This window comes from Periplaneta americana, chromosome 6 (assembly GCF_040183065.1).
Source record: "Periplaneta americana isolate PAMFEO1 chromosome 6, P.americana_PAMFEO1_priV1, whole genome shotgun sequence".
NCBI classification, from domain to species: Eukaryota; Metazoa; Arthropoda; class Insecta; order Blattodea; family Blattidae; genus Periplaneta; species Periplaneta americana.
In genome coordinates, this window is record NC_091122.1 from 146,702,557 (window position 1) to 146,725,365 (window position 22,809).

Genomic DNA, 22,809 nt, shown 5'->3' on the forward strand with positions numbered 1-22,809 from the left:
ATTAAATACAAATATTTACATACAGAAAACATAATAAATTTTACAGGAGAAAGAGTTCGTCAAAAGGGCTGGATCGGGAAGAGTACCTAAAACGCTAATTTCATTTCCGTGTTGAATAGCAATACTTAAGCGTTGACGCAAGTAAGTAGTGCAACGGCGATCACCAGTAATGGAAATCAAAATTGGACCGATTTGAGATACCAAAACTTTAGCGTCATGACTCCAAGGTCCGAAGGTCTCCACAGCAAAGGGGATAAAGATATAATTATCTAAAAGATGAGCATATTTATTGACTTTTTTCTTCGCGGCTAATTCAGCAGCAGATGCTGCGCGTCTGGAGGTATTCGGCAAGTGGAGTCCCAAATTAAATACGAGTATTTTCCTCTAGACCATGAAATTAAGGTGAGACCATCGGGTCGTTTACCATCCGCGCGACTAATACCTGGTGATTCCAAAAGAGAAATCTTATTTTTTCTAAGATACTTTACACTTCAAAGATACTGTTGTTAATAATAAAAAGTTATGAAAGCTTATACAAAAATTGGATAAACTCCAGAACACGGACTGCACCCTTTCCCTCTTACTTCAAAATTCCAACCTTGTGCACACAAAATAAATTATTGGCACTGAAACGTACCTTTTCGTAAATATAATGATGCGCATTCGACAAACGCAGACAAATTTGCTCTTTTTAGTATTTTAAGACATAATTTGGTAGGTGCAGTCCGTGTTCTAAAATTTTCCCCAAAAATTTAAAAAATTGAAATTTAAAAAACTGTCCCTAGATACCAACAGCTTCCCCTATAGAGCTCTAAATGACATAGCTTCCGCGCAACGTTCGAACTGCGCGCCTTAATCGTTGCTGACCTGAAATCTCGTTTTTCTGTCTTCAATCTTCATTCATTCTGGCATAGATGAATATTTTGCTCTAGCGCATGGACTACAGATGGCTCTGATGAGAACTTTGCTTAGGGCGACTCTGACGGATTAATAACTAACTTCTATGTCGACATAAATGATACTATCGTAACAATACAGAATTACAGTCATAGAATCATATATAGTCTTTGGCGAACAGTGCACGTATGGTTTTTGTTCTTGGCGAGGGGGGAGGGGAGCAATACGAGTGTTGTGGGATTGGTGTAATTTGGTGACATGAAAATTCAAAGTTCTTACTTCTGAAGATATATATAACTATCTTTGTTGTTCCCTTCTCACATCATATTTTGTACTTTAGTATATCAAACTTGCAAGGAAAACGTACATACACATTTTAGTTGAATAATATTTGACAGAGGTGTAATATTTTTTCTATCATTGACATGTTTATACTGCTTAATTTTACATTATGGAAGACTATAATATTTTACTACTATGTTATTTGATAATCGAACCTCAGGTCATTTCACTACATTCGATGTATCGAATTTTAGAGCCAAGTCGATATACGTATATGGAATCATTGGAAGAGAAGGAAGAAAGTGGTGATTTAGTTTTATTAGGACGTGTGATATTTTGTGCAACTAGGTATCTGCGTATGTGTGCAGAGCAAATAGAAAGCTCAGGAATTTACAAAGTCTTTCATAATAATTAAAGTGCGAGAAACCGGTAAATACATCTTTATTACTTAACGCTTGTTAACAGGATGAGATCACTCAGCCATTATGTCTGCTGTAATGGGCTGGGCATATATGCTTGATTAGTGTGTTTTAAATTAGTCTTTATTGAGTCCTAGTCTGCACAGTGCCAATTGTAGCGTTGACTGCTCTCTTGTTAAGAGTGGCTATTCTGCAATCAGCTTTTATGGTCAATGATAACCTGCTAACGCTCTTCCCCCTCGCAATTTGGAAAAGTTCAGTGCTGTAAGTTCTTGTGGAAGAAGTGTTACAAATTTTGTAGAATTCTAACTATGAACATATCGTTTTTGAAGATGTGTATGCACTTATATTAAAAGTAATTTCATATCGTCAGTATACCTAAATATTCTTATCACATATGTAGCATCGTTCTGTCAATATATTTTGTCTTTATAATATATAGTACGTCTGCAGATTGTTATCTATGTTCAATCGAGACCTCTCACAAAGTGCATTGAAATGAACGGAGATGTTTTGGTACCAATGTTTTAATTGACATTCTATAAAAAGTAACTTGATTATTTATTTTGTAATGTATAAGCGCATGCATTAAGGTTTATGTCAAAGTCCATTTTTGTTGACATTGCCGCCCACTCATTTTGCTTTCTATTATTAGTAACTTAAAATTTTAATTTGTAAACGTATGACTGCATTTATATCAAAATCTCTGTCAATGGATATTTCATTTCATGCTAAATATTCATAAAATAGCTTAGGCCTACTTAAATATTTTGATTGAGTCATAATAAAACACGATAGAGAGAAGCTGCAGTCAGTATTTAATGCTGCAATTGTGGATATTTGTAATAGTATGCAAAACCTTTTTTCATATCTCTTCTAGGATTTCATAATAAGACCTTTATTCTTTCATTAGACGGACATGCCGGCAATACAATCGTGGCATGAAGTTGACATTTCAAATGTAAATAAACAGAGTGTACCGTTTATTACTTACTGTTAGTTGCCCGTGTTTCTTTTCTTGAAGATGTAGTCCCTGTCTGCCGTCGTGTAAGAGGAATAATGTTGCTTTGATCGATCACTAAGTTAATGACGGTTTGTAATTATAATTTGTGCATTTATTGCCATGCGCGAAAAATGTTTAGATTTAATGATTTTGTTAATATTTTTAGGTATGTATTAGTAAGCTTATCTGTGTCTGTTGTTACGTTTCTATTTGATTGAGTTACATATGACTAAGTTTGAATTGACGCATAATAATTTGTAGGCCTATATATGGATATTGATTCCCTTTGTTTTTCGGTCCAGTGCCTGTTTTTTTTTTAAACTTAATTATGATAGCATTTAAATTAATGTTTTGCTGGTGCTTTCACAACAGTCCTAGACCCGCTCTGCTGTTACATAATGGAACAAATGACAGCATTAGTTGGTCATACGTCTGTCGTCATATTGACTGTGTAATTAACTTTATTCTTGCTGTAAACATACTGATTTCCCAAGAACAATCGTTTATGTTAGGTGAAATTTGATTTGTTGTGGTTTGCTTGGTTTAGATCTTTAGTTATTGCTTAGCGATTTTTTCGTTGTATGTTCCGCTTCATTCGTTTACGCTTAAGTAGCGCATCGTAAATATGCATCTGTTTTCTGGTGGAAGAGTGAACTGTTTTGGAAATTGTTCAAATTTGTTGTACCAGGTTGAGATTATCAGCTTACTTTATCGGTATTTCTTTACTATTGCGTTACCACGTTAAGGTACAATATATGTATTTATATCCTTGGGTCCTCTGGGGTTCTAGTAGAGGCAATATGTATCGTAGAGGAAAAAAAATGAGTGCCGACCGAAAATAAGGTTCAAATGTTGCTGTGAAAGTGATGGCTGGCAGAGAGGTGTGGGCAGTCGGAAATCGCTCGAGCGGGGTAGAAACAGGTAGGCGGCAGGGAGGGGCAGCACATCTCATTTCCGTGCGTTTCCTACTGATCACAGAGAAAAAGTTAGTTTTCGTGAAGTCGAATCAGTGACATGTTAAGTAAGGTTAATTAGTTTAGGTTTTCGGTATACCTTGAAAGAAAGGGCTCATTTTTAAACAATTATGAGTACCGGTAGGCATACCAAAAGCCTAAACGAACCTAACCCGTCACTAATTCGGTCTTACGGAAATTCGTTTTTTCTCTGTGCTAAGTAAGCAGACTTATGGAAGTGAAATGTGCTACCCCTCTCTGTCGCCTACCTATAACACTTCGACAGAGTAATTCCGCCTCCTCGCACCTCTCTGCCGTCCTCCATTTTCACTGCTATTTTCTCACCCTTATTTCAATGCGAGATTGGTGCCAGCATTCAATGTTCCATTTGTTTACTATGTTGTTTTCTAATGCTAGGCGTTTGACAATAAAGTAATTTGACCTCTTGCACTCCAATATTTTTCAAAGATATTATCATGGTCAGCCACTGAAGCACAGATTTTGAGGTATTCCGAATCCATTTCTTGGTTTGAATTGCACAATGGGCAGTTAGGGGACTAATATATTCCAATTCTATGCAGGTGTTTGACCGAACAATCATGGCCATTTGCCACTCTAAATGCAGCTACAGACGATTTGCGTGGTAAATCGGGAATTAACTGTGGATTTTGATGCAGAAAGTTCCATTTTTTCCCTTGAGATTGTGTTATCAAATTTTGTTTGTTGAAGTCTAAGTATGTAGATTTAATAAATCTTTTCACAGAGTAATACGTAGATTTAGTAACAGGTCTGTAAGTAGCAATTCTTCTTTGCTAATTATTGTTTACTATACACGTGACTCTACTAGAAGCCACCACATATGAATACATTATTATACCTTAGCGTGGTAATGCAGTTGTAAAGGAATACCACTTTATCTTTAGTGTAATTGTAAATTTCGTAACGAAATAAACTTGTTTTGATTGTCTGTCACTGTCACATATCGAACAGAGCTGAAGTTATTCGTTTGACGTACATAGGCCTATATTATAAGTTCCGCATCGAATTCAGAGTGATATTTTATCACGTGTTGGCTGACCATCTCTTCTTTCAAGAGAAAGCAGAAATTTATTCGAGAAGATTGTAAATTATATGAGTGTGGAATCCTCTAGTTGTGGTTATCTCACTGATTAAAGGACATGCTATTTCTATTCAGTCTTCTCTGTAAATAGTGAGAAAGAGGGAAGTCATAGTTGTAAGCTGTCTTCCTCATTTTATCACTTATCTAAATCTAGACCACTCCCTTTATTAGTCATGTAGTAGCTACCAAGGCAGTTTTTATTTAGCTTTAGAGGCCAATAATATGTTAAACACGTTTCTGCTCTTAGTTACGCGTCACTCCATGTTTACGAGATACGAAATGTCAAAGTCATATGTGTTGTTATTCCTTGATTCGTATTTTAAATAGGGAAGTTCATTCCTCAAACTTTTATTGTTAACGTTATTGAGTAATGAAGAATTCTCTTTTATTCTTAGGAAATGTTACGTTTTGATATAACCTGAATCTATGAAATGAGGAGAGATGTCATATTAAGTTGGTGTTGAATTTGCCGAAACCAAACTTAATGTTGCGGAAGTACAAAGTCTGACAGAGAATTGCAAACTTCAGCTCTCAAAATGAAGAAGCAGTTCTTTCGAGTCAAGCAACTTGCAGATCAAAGGTTTTCAAGGTGAGTTTAATTAGCTATTTTAATTTGAATGGACTTATTACTTTCTCATTATAAGAGGTATGGAGAGAACGTATTGTGATGCTGAAAGAATCTGTTTCAAAATTTTAGCGGAAATACACGTTTTTTCGCATCATTCCTAACAAAAATATGGTTTTGGACAACGATTTCTCCCAAATTATTAGATTAATTTTGTTCATACTCAGTAGGCCTACTTGTATCTTTGAGGTCCTGCATTATAGGTGTGTGATTTAAGGTGTCATACCTTGGACTAGCGATACAGAATGCTGATTTGAATCTTCATGGGGGAAGAAATTTTCTCTTGAAACCTCTATCAGTAGGTCTACATGAGACCTGCGCTCACCCAACATTGTTTTGAATTTCGAAATCTACAGTGAGTACCCAAATCCAGTAATGGTTAGAGGGGGAGGGGAGGGGAGCTCATCATGCTGACCACACATTACCCTCGTACTGATTGGATGATCGTATACCTCTGCTAATTCATGTGGACATGAAGCTAGCAATCTGACTGGTCATCCTTTGCCTGGTATGTCATACCACAGATTTTAGTATCTGTGAGTTAATTTATTCTGGTAGATGTATATAAAATAACTTTTAGTAACAGTTTAAGAGGTCTTTATTAATTGAAATAAAAAAAACAAGAAATGGTGATGAGGTCAAAATCAACTCTATTGTGGTCTCAAGAAAGAAGCAACTTTTGACATGTCCGTAACATATAGCCTACTTTTAACTCACAACCGCTCCACAAATCTCTCAGCCAATGGGAACTGGATACGTCACACACCTTCATGATGCCACACAAGATATTGCCACATATATACAGAGTGGATAGTAATATCTGCACCAAAATGAAACCGGTAATAGATCATTTCTCTAACATTCACTATTTTAGAGGAAATCGTTATATTTCTGTGAAGCATTTGGCAACATCATGGGTATTGCAATAACTCTAAGGAAGCATGGTCTGCACTCCTTACCTTTCCCTCCCCCTCTGCTGTACTCAGTCGGTAATACGCTACGTGTGCTGCGTTGCAAGATTTATTTCAACAATTTTCGCTATTATTTATTTTAAATTCATGGCTAAATGGTTTAATTTGGAAAGTTTTAATTCTTGGCTAAACGGTTTAATTTGCAAAAAAGGTTCAAGACATTAACTGTTCAGATTATTTTTACCTATCTGCTTGTATAGCAATCAGTCCGCAATGTAGTGCTTTAAACATTGAGCAAAGACTATTTTTTTCCATCTTAACGGTGCTTCATCGAAGGAAAATTGTAATAAAAGTTTTGCTATATTTAACATGTAGAATTATCTCTTGAATTTTGGTGCAGAGGTTACCATCCACTCTGTATATTCCCTAACTTCCCTTCCACGCTTATCTGCCTGCCCGTCCATCTGTCTGCCCTCCAGCTTAGTGACTGCCATCGGAGTGAGGAAATGGGGAATGTTCTTTAGTTGCATTGTCAAACTTTGGCTCTTACTTTCCACATGTTCTACTAGAGACGTCAGAAGTTGCATCTTTCTCCTATGCAGAATTATTTCTATTTTCCTTTACAAATTTTGTCAGTCTGTAAAGCTCTCACACTAAGTCAGGTGCAGATGTCATCTTTAGTCAACAGCTCGTCATTATTACAGATTAATTATATTCCTTGCGTAAACACATTTGTTACGCATGAGTGAGCCACTTTTAAATGCCGAATTTCATCAATAGTCCTGCACCATGGCGTTGTGGTTTAAGGCATCCTGCCTAGGACTCGCATTATGGAATGCGCGCTGATTTGAGTCCTCATGGGGGAAGAAATTTTCTCATGAAATTTCGGCCAGTGTATGGGACCGGTGCCCACCCAGCATCGTGATGCACTTGGGGAGCTACAATAGGTACCGAAATCCAGTTGCGAATGCCAGCTATAACGGCTGGGGAGGTCATCATGCTAACCACACGATACCTGCATTCTGGTTGAATGATCGTCCACCTCTGCTTCGGCATGTGGCAACCGACTGGTCGGTTTAGGCCCTTCATGGGCTGTAGCGCCACGGATTATTATTATTATTATTATTATTATTATTATTATTATTATTATTATTTCAGCAATATCATTAGAAATAATAACTGTATATTATTGAGGTGCTTAGCACACAAGTTCAGTCTTCCTTCTTCCTGTCGGAATCCATTCATAAATCTTTTTCGGTAATCTATCTTCCATCATCCTCCTTATATGGCCAAACCATCTTAACTGTGCTGTTTTAATGTCTTCTACAAGGACTTCTTTCGGTTTCATTTTTTTCCCTTATCACGTTGTTCCTGATTTTTTCTCTCCTCGAAATTCTTGCAGATCATCGCCAGAAATCCATTTTAGTCATTTTGATTTCAATTTCCTGTTTACTTGATGAAAATCTTATAATCCCATATTCCATTGATAAGCTGATCTTGCCAATGCGAGGTAATTAATAGATTTAAAAAGTGATTTATGATTATGTGTTTGACGCAAATTGTTTACATCTAGGGCTGGTAAGACGGAAGTTCTCTCTGATGACTTACAAGAGGCAGATCGTAAAGTAGAATACATCAGCAAAGCATGTGGCAACACATCAAAGAAAATGAGTACCTTGTGCTCAGGACAAGAGGCTTCCAGAGAGAAAAGATTGGTAAGAAAAATGTCCTAAACTCTTTTCTCTCTTTTATTGCTTTTCTTATGCTTATGATTTGTGTTTGATATTTAACATACAGTATGTGCTGTACCTGTGGGGAGTAGCCAGTGGCTTATGACAGCATACTTTGAATGCCAGTAAAATTCATCAAGTTAAGATGACCAGCTTTTCTTCAATTCTCAATATTTTTATGCAAATACAATTTATGTAAATTATTACAAACTATAAATCTCTACCCTTAACATTAGTAAGATATTACAGGAATTTCTTCATATAAGACTAACATACTTCATAATATACATATTATTTTGCTATTCCATTATTTCATACATGACAGATTTATAATATTTACTTTTGTATGAAATTAATTTTTTCAACTGTTACTGTGGAGTAACGGTTAACGCGACTGGCCACGAAACCAGTTGGCCCAGGTTCGAATCCTAGTCGGAGCAAGTTACCTGGTTGAGGTTTTATCCGGGGTCTTCCCTCAATCTAATATGAGCAAATGCTGGGTAACTATTGGTGCTGGACCCCGGACTCATTTCACTGGTATTATCACCATCTCATTCAGAAGCTAAATAACCTGAAAAGTTGATACAGCGTCGTAAAATAACCTACTAAAAAAATAACTGTAAATAATACTATTAGTCAGTGCTTTTTTTCTGGCAGAATGCACCGGAATGGTGTTCTGGTACCTTTTGTTGTATATTTCATTTTCATCGTGGAACCAAGAAATATGTTAATAGGCTAATTGTTTTTAACATGAATTATGCTTAGACCTTGAAAGTCTTAAAGTTGGACGAAAAAGAGGTTAAAAACGTGCAATGGACACTAATCATCTCCCCGTCTGCTTTAATATCGTCCCTCCTCTGGCAAACTAGCGAAAGTGACAAATTAGCGACCCTGCATTTAAGGTCTATATTGTACTATTAAATAGTGCAATATTGACCTTAAGTGCAGGGTCGCTTATTTTTCACTTTCGCTAGTTTGCCAGAGGAGGGACGATATATTCTATACAGAGTTCCATCACCCAATTCTCCAGAATGTGATGGACAAAGACAGTGCTTGATAATAGTTTTTGCTGGGTATTCCCATTTTCCCTACATACTGGCATTCTATCATTGCTTCACTAATCATCATCACGTAGTGCTTTGTTATTCCCTTCTCAAGTCATATTTTGTACTTTATTATGTCAAACTTGGAAGAAAAACGTAGGCTACGTATGCATCTTGGTTGAATAATATTTGACAGACGTGTAATATTTTTCCTCTCATTTCTCCTATATTAAAAAAAAAAAAAAAAAAAAAAAAAACACGCACGCACGCCTGCGCGCGCGACAAACACACACACACACACAAAAACACACACACACACACACACTTAATTTTATTAACACATATGGTAGACTATAATATTTTACCACTATGTTATGTGATAATCAAACCACAAGTCATTTCACTGCATTCTGGAAAGCAAAAAGTTTCGTAAGTGAATGTTTCAGTGCAGTTTTATTTTCGGACACCAGTATGTTGCTCATATGCTGCTTGTGTGACAAAACATCTTGTTTAATATAACACAATAAATAAGGAGCATTATATTAATTTGACCTTTGTATCTTTGAAATTATGAAGGCAGGAAGTAACATTTAACAACGAAATTAACTCATTTAAGTTAAGTTCTTTGTTTCCCTTAGTTCATGTACTCTAGAAGTAAGGACTTGAGAAGTGCTACTTTGTGCGTCACATTACATATTGTTTAGAAATTACTGTAGTTTGGTTTTTACATTATTAGTTCTCATTCTTTAGGTATAATTTTACTACATACACTTCTTCCTTATTTCCTGGATCATTTTGCTTATAATAGAGATGCTCTTTGTTCAACACTGTGTCTTCATTGCACAAAGTACATTTATTCTGTGGAACTGTTGTCATCCTTTGACGTTCATCAAGACAGTCATAGCCAGTCTTTTGTTTTTAAACTGCTACTTTTGTGTCTTTTGATAGAATAATATCTCTGACATACCGGTAATTCCCTGTAACTTGATATTCCGTATTTAATAAGCTTTTACTGTTGTGTGTGTGTGTGCGTGCGTGCGTGCGTGCGTGCGTGCGCGCGCGCTGTTGTACATGTCTATGCTTTCTTTGTTTTAGTGGTTTCTGTAATATTCTGGAACTTATTGGGTGTTCATTTCAAAGTGTGTCATGACGTCACTGTTGTGAGTCAGCGATTTGAAGCGAGTTTCAGCTTTTATGTCAGAGAAGTTGCCTATTAATCAAGACGTTCATCTGTGTGCTACCATAACCTCATTCGAACTGTGGTTTGCGCGGGCAAGTCGTATGCAGGGTATCTGTTATCATCGGTTGTGTACGGCAACATTCCACAACACAAATCAAATGCTCCGTGTCCATGTTGACCATCGAAGTTAATGTCAACAAATACGTAAATAATCGTCTTAACCCTCTCCCTGTATTCCGACAGTAAGAATAAAACTCACCTCAGTAGGATACGTGTTTCCAAAGAGTTCACATTCCTGCCACTACCGGCATTACCATGCGTATCGGTAAGTACTCTTCAGAATGAACGCCGTACTTGCCAGGCAACTTCTCTGGCACATAGGTAATACACCTCTGCAGAAGTGTAGGAAGATTGAATTCTCTAGGCTCATCGGCTAGCCACATGACGGCATACAGCGAGCCATTACACACTTTGAACTGAACACGCAGTAGTTTTGTTAATATATCTTCATGTGGTGCTAGTAGTTCGTACATGCTGATTGTGTCAAATTATTTATCTTTTTTCAACCCAGTATTCAGTGTTATAATTTTCTTTATTCTTAGTTGTTAGGCCTATATATAAAAGTCTGGAAATATTTGGAGGAACACTGAAGTCTCCTTGGGTAAACCTGTTCACATTGTTATGATGTAATAGTCTACAGAAAACTGATAGAATACATAGGCCTAAATCATCACACAGAGAAATATAAAAATGAAATATTTGTGATATTATTTCAGATCTTAAGGTTCTTCCACGTAGGCATAGAAATTTATCGTAATATAAGTCATTCTTCCTATCAGTGCAATCAGTTGGAAGAAAACAGATTGAAATAGGAACAGAATTTGAATAGTTAGTTTTTAATTGTTTATATTAACCGGGATGCTTTAAGAGCTGTAGTAGGCCTGATTAGAAATGGTTAATTTTTGAAAGAAGGATTTTAAGAAGAATCTTTGGACCCTCCAAGGATAGAGATGGCAACTGGAGAATAAAAACTAACAAAGAATAAATGATTTAATACACAATGAAAATATAATAAATTTCATCAGGGCTATGAGGTTAAGTTGGTTTGGCCATGTTCAAAGAATGGAAGATCAGAGGCTAGTGAAAGGTATATATAAATGGAAACCGCTGGGAACTAGAGCAGTGGGTAGACCAAAAAGCCGCTGGGAAGATGATATTGTGAACGATTTGAGGAAGCTAAGAAGCAAGGATTGGATGATGATCGTACAGAATAGAAGTTCCTGGAAAAAAATTGTTGAGAAGGCCAAGACATTCAATTTTGAAGTTGTAGTGCCTTAAGAAGATGAAGATGAAGATGAAGATGAAGATGACCTGGTTAAAAAAAGTTAAATATCTTGGTTCTTTTATAAAAAGTAACAATATTTTTATAAAATCTCGTACAAACATTTGGACAATTCCAGAGCATTAAATTCATTTAATACTTCAGGAAAGATTGAAATTTGATTGTATATTATCATCTAGATCAGCGGTGGCGAAAATGTAATCGTGCGCCGAACCACTGTGTAACCTGCAACGTGCATAGCACCTATGGAGGGAGGCGGACACCCGAAGGGGAAGTCAGGCAACTGTCTGACTTATTAACGGATTTTCATTTTCCTTACGTCAAGCACTGAAATATAATTTTATACAGTACAAGGCTACAAACTAATGTTTAGTACATGTAACGAAGAAAGAAATGAACAATATTATAACCTAAAATTAACTGTCTTCAGAATGTCTCTGCGACAAAGTTTCAAAATCAGGAAATATGTCACTTACTGCCAGTCGTAGTTGATCACGAAGGTATTTGTCTATCAGTCGTGATCTAAATTTGGTTTTTACTATTTTAATTGTTGAAAATAATTTTTCACACACGTAAGTTGTAGCAAACATGGCTTCAACAGAGCAAGTGAAAGAACGAAGCTTCGGATATTTATTTTTTGGCAAAGATTTGAAAGTTCAACATTTGTCAAGTTCTTACATCTAGCTTTCATTTGATATCACATAGTAAATCAGTGAGTTCAAATTGAAGAGCTAACCGCATTATTCGTACATCTGCTGAAAAAGGGTTGACGTACAGATATGATGATGATAACAACAACAATAACACTTAACCTTTTAATGTTTCATCAGTAACATGTAGTATAATGCCGTTTTATGTTATACAACCGTTTTCCTCGTAATACTTGTGAACAAATCATACATTTAATATTCTCATCATATTGACAGCAAAAAAATGCGTCCTCCCAACCTACTTGGAACTTTCGTACATGGTTTCGAGAGACATATGCTACTCACAGGTCAGAGACAAATACAAATGGAACGGAGTTTGGCTCCAGTGAGTGAGAGGGTGGTTAGAAGCAAGTGAAATGCACAGCTATCACTGCGAGCCACAATGTCTCGCGAGTCACGTTCTCATCACGGCTGATCCAGATCATTGTAATTAATACCACCACTGAATTGTTCTCGCTGTTCTCATAGTCCTGGTTCTCTCTTAGATTTCTTATGAAGTGTCGTAAGAAATTGATTGATTGGTTGATGTAAAATTTTGATTTCATATATATAAATATTTAGACAGGAAATTACATATTGCTTACCCAGTTGGAAAAAAAAAAAAATTAAAAATGCAAAAAAAAAATTAGGGTAGTTATTGCTGGGCATGCATACTACGTCACAACTCTATGATCAGTGTGTTTGTATTTCTAACTGCACGAGACTGCTTCCCTAGCCTTTTTTTAAGAGGAAATACAAGTGTATTAATCTTCGTGCACTGCAGTGATAAAGCTATTGCCGTCTGTGGTGTTGATTTGAGATAAACAGTAACTGTGATAAAAAGCCACTCCTGTAACATATGTACACCAGCATATAAGTTACTCTTGTCTTTCTTTGCCATTAATAATTCCAAGAATCAAGTCTTTCGTGTTGTTTGATACAGATTATTATATATTTTAATTCAAATTGAACATTGTAATTGAGCTTTGCCTGTTATGTTCATTAACAAATAAATATAATAAATAAATGATCACGTTTTCAAATACTACAATAAATTCAAAATTTAATATTACAATTAATCCTCTAGGACATGAACTTGAATGGTGAATGGTTGTAAAATGGTAGAATTTTCGTCTTTATTTTAGAGACAAGCTATGAGTACATTAGATGATTTAGTTAGTAAATACAGTAGGCTGCCCCTTTCTTGCAACTTTTTTACTATATTTTTATACAAAGATTTTAATGCCTGTCTCAATATTCTATAGAACTGGTAATACTTTTATCAAGTTATTTTTTATATAAATTTGGTCATCTGATAGACGAAGGCCCTGTTTCTTCAACCTTTGTTAAAATGCACCTAACATAGTGTTAATTAACTATAAGTTAAAAGTATGAATTGCTGTTAAAAATATTCTTCAACTTTAAATTTCACATTTTAACATTCTGTTTGTTAACTCTCTGTTAGGACCAGAGATTCTAGAGTTTAATCATAACCTGTAACCAAATATAGGCTCAATTCTGTTTTCTGAATTCTGACAATAATTGCGATTCTCGCTTGTTTCCGTTGTTTGATTCAGAGAGGATAGAAGTCTTTCTATTCTCTCAGGTTTGATTTCTGCTTCTTTCCTCGTCTGTATCACAATAGTGTGGAGCGGCGTATTGGTATTGCTGTTATGAAATGGAAAACACTGGAACAAAAAGAAATCGTGGGACTAATTTCTCTTCATTCGAGAGAAGCCTTCTGCTGGAAATTATTTCGCAGTATAAACCAATTAATAAGAGTAAACAAACAAACGGATCTAAGCTGAAAGCTAAAAGTGAGGCTTGGCAGAAAATAGCCTATACCTTTGTATGAACTTCTGTTCTGTGAAATCACAGAAATCATCCCCTCTGTTTATGTATTCATGGATATCATTTAGAAATAATCCAGATATACTAGTTCAACATCTAACACACCAACCATATTGGATACTTCTATGCTAACAGAGAGTTAAATGATTTAACTGCATGAAATCGGGCAGTTAAATTAACATAGGTTTTAACAGCCTGTCAGTACTAACAGCAGTTGAAGAAATGCTTCAACTGTTAAGTTTACAGTTAAAATGGAATAACACACTGTTATAATTTAACAAAGGTTGAAGAAACTGGGCCGAAGTCCTAGAAAAGTTAATATGGTTCTGGAAACACTCTTGTATTGTATTGGAATGAACGGCAAAATTATAAAAATGTGTATTATTATGAAATTTAGTTGTAAGTGTAATAGAAATCAATGTCTCACTGTTTCAGATTTATTTCCGAGATATTTTTCGTTTGGATTCTTTTCATTTTGTCATTTCTATGCACAACTTATTACTGAACTTCTGTTATGTAACAATTTGTGTTTATATTCGTATTTTGTTGCAGAAAAAGAATACAGAGCATATATTAGGGATTACTATGCAAGATAATGGGACTTGTGAAGAGGAGTGTCTTCTTAGGTACAACTTACATGTATATTTTACATAAATTTTATGAATATTTAATATCAAGTGTACCTATCACCTTCATTTTAATGTTTATTTTTCAGCACTATTTTAACAGATTGTGCCAAAATAGAAATGAATTTGGCCAATGAAGCTCTGGACCATGAAGTACAAGTAGAACAATTAGTAGTGACACCGTTGCAGCAGATGTTGGACAACGAGGTTCCTAAACACAAAGCCAAGCTTGCAAAACTCACGTTGGATATGGATTCTGCTAGAACCAGGTATGTATTGGTTCATTTATGCATAGTAGCTATGCTTTCCATTGAATGAAAAGTCCTAGTGTCAAACCTTACCTAAAGCGATGGATATTTAAGGAGAATAAAAAATCGGTCTTGAAAATGGCTTGCCTCAGAAGAAATGTTGTCATGTACTTTGTAACCAAGGATGTTTCTGTTCCAACTGCTGCACGGACTTGTAGGTGTTGTTCTCTATTTCTTCATTGGGGTGGTTACAAAGATTACAATTTGGTGAAGGAAGAATACTGAGTTGCTTGACGAGATAGTCGTGTCCCTGTTCGTGAATTTAGAGAAACCAGAATTCAAGTCACATACAGTGCTATTCATAGACATTTCGCTAGCCCGTACTACGAGAGTGCTAAACTAGCCCCGACTATCGACTGGTTACTTGTACAGGATTCATATCATATCATATCGCTAACACTGGTGTATGAATATGAAAAGCGTTAGTTCGCTGATCATCCACCGGAAGCCCACACTAAAAATGTCTATGAATACGGCCCACAGTCATTATCTTCACCTGTCATCCTTTTATGTCGCACAATGAATTCCACCTTCCAGACGCTTCACATCTCAGGAATTGATTTCGATACTACGAACTAGCAGCTTTCTCCTTTCTCTGTTTTCAGCCAATGCATCGATGGCATGATAATCCTTATAAGTTAATAACTATAAAATAACGTTAATGTCTAGATTTTCTAATATACTTTTCTAGACAGATATTCCTAAAAGTAGATATTTTTAAAGCATGTTAGAAATGGATTATTGCACAGCAGTGTGCGAAAAGTATTTTTAAAACTGACTTTCAACTGTATGTGCTGATTGTCAGTTTTCCTCAGATATCACACAGGAGCAATTGCAGCTGATCAATAAAGCAGTTCAAGCAATTGCAGACCTACTTTTAAAAATCACTTTTTGGTTAAGAAACGTACACAAATTAAATAAATGACTTTAACAACTATTTTGTTGATAACCATAACTTTTTAACACATTTCATGAAATTAACATACTAATGCTGAATTTGTTGCAGTTGCTTATAGAAATCTCTTGTCTGGAAGTATAGGGTATTTCAAAAGTCAGTTCAAACATTAAACTGCTATAAATATAATATTTGAAATAGGAAAAAAAAACAAAAACATCACAGTGTTGGGCAAACAACAGGGTTTACAAAACATTGGGAAGATGTCCGCCGTTCTCTTGTTCAACGCACAGCATTCTGTCTGCGACACCATGCACAGCATTTTGCAGATAAGTCTTGGAATATTGGCAGTTTCTTGCGAGATGGCATCTTTCAGTTGCAGTAGGGTTGTTGGATGTATAAGGAAAACTCGTTCTTTAAAGTAACCCTACAACCAAAAGTCGGCCGAATTGAAATCTGGAGATCACAAAGGCCATAATTAAGCTTACTGATGAATGGGAATATCTGTTCTTGAACTGTGAGCATTCATCATTTTGTCTGAGAATGGTTATGTTTCCATCGAGAAAAGATAACAAAATGTACAAAAATCATAGATATTTCGTATTAAACTTCCAACAGAATGACAGAAACCCAACTACCCTTACAGATTAAGTGCAGTTTAAATAATCAACCCACAGCTACTCTAGATTCAACTGTACCGGTTTTCTGATATGCACATTTATTTCTTATGCTATGTTTGTTAAAGACAAGTTTAGTTTATTGTATACGAAGTGCAAGAATTTAAGTGTGTTATATCTACACCAGGGAACATAGTATCTGTACTTTGTAGTACATTAAATGTACTACAATTTTTTTTATTGTATAATTATATTTCTGTTCAAATTATTTTATTTCTAATTAACTCCAGAATATGAACTCTTCATTGACAATCTAATGCTTGGTAATGCTGAATTAATTTAATTGCTGTTTTTAGAATACAAGTAGCTACTTATCATACTTGTATATTTGTTTTAGGTACCAGACAGCTATGAAGCATGGTAGTGGAAACACCAGTTCCATCAAAGAGGAACTTGAAGATGCAGAACTGAAAGTAGAACAGTGTAGGGTAAGTATTGTCAATAATGCATTGAAGAGTCTTGGATGTTAGAAATGATTAAAAAAGCTTTGAGAGAGTTATTCGATGATGACGCTATTTTTCTAAGATGTTGCATATTCCACCGTTTTTTAAATGTTCACTTATCTTTGTCAGTTCTCTTCTACCCGAAAGTGTAGAGGCTTTGCAGGGAACTTTCGAACTGGTCCCATCTCTAGTGCGGGGCCTAACATTGTACCAATCCGTGCCTTTCTCTTTTGAACTGATTTTGATGTTATCTTTCCAAATCACTGGATCTCCTTCCGAGAGCTTTAGCTTTCGAAGCTCTGCGTGGAAGTCTAGTTTCGTTCATCCTGATGACATGTCTAGTTGGACCTCACTTTGTGTCTTTAATGAAGGCACATTAAGTCTTTAATGAAGCCACATTTAGTGTGCTTCTGATCATATCATTACCCACCATGTCTGTCTTTCCTTCTAGCTTTGAAATGTTTTGACAATAATAATTCGATCCATTGGAAATAGAATGATTAATTATGAAAACAATTAAATAGATAACTTGGCTAGTATGATCAGATGTTAAAAATAAATGTTAACTTCGAAAATTGAAGGAAACTGTTTTAAGAAGTACAATATATTTGTAATCAGTTATCACAGCTGATGAATCACAGTGCTATAACCTCACTTTTGAAATTAAATGCCAAAGTGCAGAATGAAAGTCAAGAAACTCAATGACAACTTAGAGCTGCATATTCAGAAGCTAAAAATAAATACAGTGGCCACTGGCGTGGCTCAGTCGGTTAAGGCGCTTGCCTGCTGGTCTGAAGTTACGCTTGGGTGTGGGTTCGATCCCCACTTGGGCTGATTACATGATTGGGTTTTTTCTGAAGTTTTCCCCAACCGTAAGGTGAATGCCAGATAATCTATGGTGAATCCTCAGCCTCATCTCTCCAAATATCATCTCGCTATCACCAATTCATCGACGCTAAATAGCCTAGTAGTTGATACAGCGTCGTTAAATAACCAACTTTAAAAAAAAAGGACTAAAAAAAAAATAAAGACATGCCCATTTTTTTCTGGGATAGTACAGGTCTTAGCTATCAAGAATGTTTTCCACCTAATGTGATTGTCACTGAATTATATTATCTGAAATTTTTGGAACAACTGAAAGTGAATTATTAATTTAAGACCTAGATATTGCAACCCAGACAACTCAACAGCACACAGGCCAGCAACTGTACAGAAGTTTTTGGCCTATATACTTACGAGTATCCCTGCACTTGCTCTCCTATGAGTGTATTAAATGCACGAAAAGAAAGACAGAGAACTGGTCAACTGTTAAACACTAGGTAAAAAGAATCCCTGTGTTACTGCTTTAGTCACAGCCATTATTTGTGGATGAATGCAGTTTGTTTTGTTGACATCAGGATTGAAACTAGTGAACAGACTACAATAATTCGAAAGACAGATGCACATGTTAAAATGTTAATGAATGTTCAAGAAGTTAATCAGAAAGATGAAGGTTCATGAAATAGACGTTCATGAAATACCTAACTGATACGTGTTTCGAAAATGGATGGCTGAGGTTATGAAGTGGCTGCGTCATCTTGCTTCTCGAAATATAACTATGAAGACTTGGTTGATCATAACATTTTTCTTTGATTGGGTGTGTAACTGATGCTAGAAATTGTGCGAATGCTAATAATGTAGAAAAAAAAATTGGTAAATAATTGAAAAAAGCAAATAAACTTAGTAGAATTTCAATGATAATCGAATTCTTTTGTATTAAATAGTGAATGATAGACAGTGATAATCAAAGTTTTACTATAGTGGTAATAGTAGTTCAAGGTCCTTCATATAAGAAACTGCCCTCACACCACAAGCTTGGCACTATTTTCTGTTATGCACCTCACACATTTACTGTGAAATCGGCTACCGTTTCTATAGTAGTAACTTTAGTTTCTAAAACCTTTTTTTGTGGAGATGTTAGTTACAAGTTAAAAAATTAATGTAAATGCATCTTACCTTTGTCACAAGATAGTTCAAGTGTCCTCCTCTTGCTTCAGTACATTTTTGACATCCGAAGATTGTTGTGAAATAGGCATATTTCACTAATCTCTCTTTACGAAATGTTCGAAATTACTTTTTACTTAAAACTACAAATATTCGCTGCAATATGTTATGCAACATTCCCAAACAGTTAAAAAGAACAGAACAGATTGCACTATACTACATACGAATGAGTAATCCCTTCAGTGTTCTCAAACAATTAGAAGAAATGCAATAGCTTGCAGAGAAGGCATATATCACTGTAGATAGTGATTCATCTGTTGGAAGGGGATGTTAAGCCTGATGCTACCTTGGTGCTATTCGACAGGAGTAGGCTATGTGCCAGCACCAGGTTTCTCCTTCTCCCTTCCTTATCTTCATCATCATCCTCATCCATTTCCTACACTATACTTACGCGAAAACTTACATATACACCATAATTCTCACAGATACACATCATGCATAGCGTAGCCTGCCGAAGTGGTGTGCAACTTGAAAATGAGTCACAGTCCTGCCATCTGTTTGCAATATGCAAAACCCGAATCACGCAAGTGAAGTGGGTAGGCATTAGATACATACATTACGCAGGAATGAATAATCCCTTCAGTAGCTCACAATAAACTGAGGTGAACTGCACACATGTAGTGCCTGACAAACAACTTTGAACTTTGGTGCATATGGCAGGCATACTGTGGGAGGCGATGTTTTTGTACATCCTGTGGCATCATATATGGACTCTGTAATAGTGGTAGTACTAGCATTAGTAGTATTTACTACCATTTTGCTACTACTGATTAGGGATGGCATCTGAACAGACTTGATGTCAATATTAACATAAAAATTTTACAAGCCACATGAGTTTCATGTATTGTACAGTGTGTTGATATAGATTTTAATTGTAATATTTAATATAGTTCACAATTTTAATAATTTTTAGGTATCTGAAGCGGCCTGTTATTGCTGTTCTGTATATGGAAAGTGAAGGAAAGTTGAATATGGTATTGTACTGACATTGCTTTTGTTATATAAAACGATCTTCACTGATATTACAGGATATGCTGGCATCGGAAATGTTCCAACTCTTATCCAAAGAGGCTGACCTCGCCCAGACTATAGTGCAATATATCAAGCTCCAGAGAGCCTACCATGAAAGTGCGTTGAGAATATTGGAGGAAACCATACCTGAATTAGAAAAAAATATTAGTAAGTTTTCCCTAACAGTTAATATTTTATATTGAAATGATCATTGTCATTGCCATCACCATATTATCACCATTGACATTATCCTGCTATATCTTTTGCACCATCTCTGCCTTTGTTAGCTTTGTGTCTGAATTTCTTTTCTGTTCTTGAATACTACCGGTATATATATTTTCGTTGATTTTTTATTAATATGTTTATAGGTGATAGTCCATCAAAACCTGTATATGGATACCCATTAGAGGAACATCTCCGAGTCACTGGAAGAAAAGTTGCATTCCCCATAGAACTTTGTGTATGTGCCTTGCTAGAACTTGGAATGGAGGAAGAAGGACTATTCAGAGTTGCTGGAGGTATGTGATATGTGATAAGTTTTTTATATTACGTAGTTCTACAAAAAGATTATTTTCTCAATTTTTCAGAATGAAATAACTTTGAGGAAATATTGACATAATAACAGCTTTTCTCTATCTTACTTGTCATTTTACTTCATATAAGCAGGTTCTACATACAGTGTAGTGATGTAGCACTTGTTGCTAAAAATACAATTTACCATGGCAAAACAGTCATTACAGCAGATCAGATTAAGAAACCAGTCTCCTTTAAGCCAAGCAACAACCCGGTTCGATCACCTGAACCAGTCGTCGTGGTAAAGTCACTGAGGATGGAGAAGCATCTCCGAAACATGTCTGACTTTTACTAATTTTTTAATGATTATATTATATTTATTAGTGTTCATATAACTGTAATATATAATTTTTTACGTTTCTTATCAAATCTATGAGCACTGTATAATTGGCCCAACATGTGTGGTTTATCTTTGATTAAGATCAGATTAAGTTTAAATGAATCTAAAACTCGAACTCATTGAGAAAGGAGAATTAATGAATTAATTAGTACCGGTACTACATTGAATTTTGAAGGATCTATTGTTAATATTATTTATGTAGGGTAAGGTGTCCTAAATATGATACAAAATCACAAAATTTGAAGTTATTTTGATGCAAAATATTGTATCTTGTGCAAAAAAATATTTTAATTAGGCGAGATGATCTAACTAATGGGACTGTAATTAGTTAGTCACAGTTGCATAGCAAGCCTAGAAAAATAAAAATCCTGTATCATAATTTGGACTGAAAATCCGAAAAATGATACATTTAGGTCAGTGGTCATCAGCACAGCGCACCCTCAGGCTAGCGTCTCTTACCCTCGGATAAGAGACTGCACTGTGGTGCATCCGTGGCTGCTGGTGTGTATGCTCTCTCCCTCTTCCTGTTGCATGACGGGGCATATTATGATGCACTGCTTATCCGTTACCCATTTCAGTGAGTGTTGACGACCACTGATATAGGATATCCATGTAATTCAGTGAACTGTTTGTTCATTTGTAACTGAACTGTTTGATGTTGATGCAGAGGAAATGTCAGCTCTCCCACTTAGAGAGAGTATGCTTGGGTTTTTTCTGTACATATTTAATTACAGTGTTTATTTCCGTACTGTACTAATTAGAATCGTTATTTGGTATGAATTGAAGTTGATAAGGTAAATATTATTAATGAGATACTAAAGAAAGCATTGAAGTGCTATGCAGATTATAATAATTACATCACTTGATCCTTATTTGTCAGGTGCATCCAAGTTGCGACGCATGAAGATGAGTTTTGATGCCTGCTGCCTAACTTTATCAGCTGCTCTCGAGTACCGGGATCCCCATGTGATCGCTGGAGCCCTCAAGTCTTATCTAAGGGATTTACCAGAACCCCTGATGACACATGATCTGTACGATGAGTGGATGACAGCTGCAAGGTGAGAAATAAAAAAAAATCAATAGTATATAAGCCTTTGGGAAGTTGGCCTATATTATTGTTTATTTAGTACCAACCAAGGGACATGTGTAGCTTAAGGAATGCTATGGACGCAAACAAGGGAAGCAAGAAGGAAAATGGTGTAACTATCAAGGTCCAGGTCATTGGAAATCTTCAGAATGTGTAAGTATACTTTTTCTTTTTTTTTTTTTTTTTTTAATTTATGATATTGCTACTGTGGGGAGCTCACGAGATCAGCCCTGGTAGGAATGTGGAGTAATGCCAATCCAACACGCAGGTAACAGCCAGCGTAACGCCACTCTTGCTCGCAGAAAACGACATAATGACACACTACTAACTACATTACAGTAACTAACCAATGTGAAAACATTCGATCAACTTTTAAAATATAAACCAACAGTTTCAACTTATGCAACACACCAACACAGATCTAGTCTGAAACTATACTAAAAGCCAGGTTATGAACCGGCTAAACAGGAAGTAGTTGGGAGGGCGAGAGGAAAGTGCAGGTTAGAGGGGTAGCCTGTGCAGTGATGACACGTTGAGTATGGCGGGGTGGAGGGGGGAAGGAGAATGGAGCTTTTCATTGGACGTCACGTGAAAATGTCTGCTAACAAAAATCTGGCAACGGAATCATGAAGACAGTGTAGCCAAACTTCCCAGTTCATTTACAGTACCACATGCATTACGAGTCGCATTTCGTACCAGTGTCATTAGCTCGTGCTTTCTTAAAAACAGTAATTTTAATTACTAATATTGTTGATAGTGTT

At 35.9% G+C, this 22,809-nt stretch overlaps 1 protein-coding gene across 3 annotated transcripts in view; it reads left to right on the forward strand.

The window, feature by feature from the left end:
* The first annotated feature begins 1,419 nt into the window (after positions 1 to 1,419).
* The window catches only part of LOC138701889 (rho GTPase-activating protein 44-like), a 50,472-nt gene continuing 29,082 nt past the window's right edge, over positions 1,420 to 22,809 (forward strand). For 2 of the 3 annotated variants that reach the window (XM_069829236.1, XM_069829238.1), the window contains exons 1-9: positions 1,420 to 1,608; positions 5,070 to 5,263; positions 7,784 to 7,925; positions 14,598 to 14,671; positions 14,761 to 14,940; positions 16,889 to 16,979; positions 20,066 to 20,216; positions 20,417 to 20,566; positions 21,842 to 22,019. In XM_069829236.1, the coding sequence (XP_069685337.1) occupies positions 5,211 to 5,263; positions 7,784 to 7,925; positions 14,598 to 14,671; positions 14,761 to 14,940; positions 16,889 to 16,979; positions 20,066 to 20,216; positions 20,417 to 20,566; positions 21,842 to 22,019 (1,019 nt within the window). In that variant the 5' untranslated portion in view covers positions 1,420 to 1,608; positions 5,070 to 5,210. Of the gene's footprint in view, positions 1,609 to 1,718; positions 1,863 to 5,069; positions 5,264 to 7,783; positions 7,926 to 14,597; positions 14,672 to 14,760; positions 14,941 to 16,888; positions 16,980 to 20,065; positions 20,217 to 20,416; positions 20,567 to 21,841; positions 22,020 to 22,809 lie in introns of those variants that run through there. The other variant, XM_069829237.1, reaches the window with a different exon arrangement.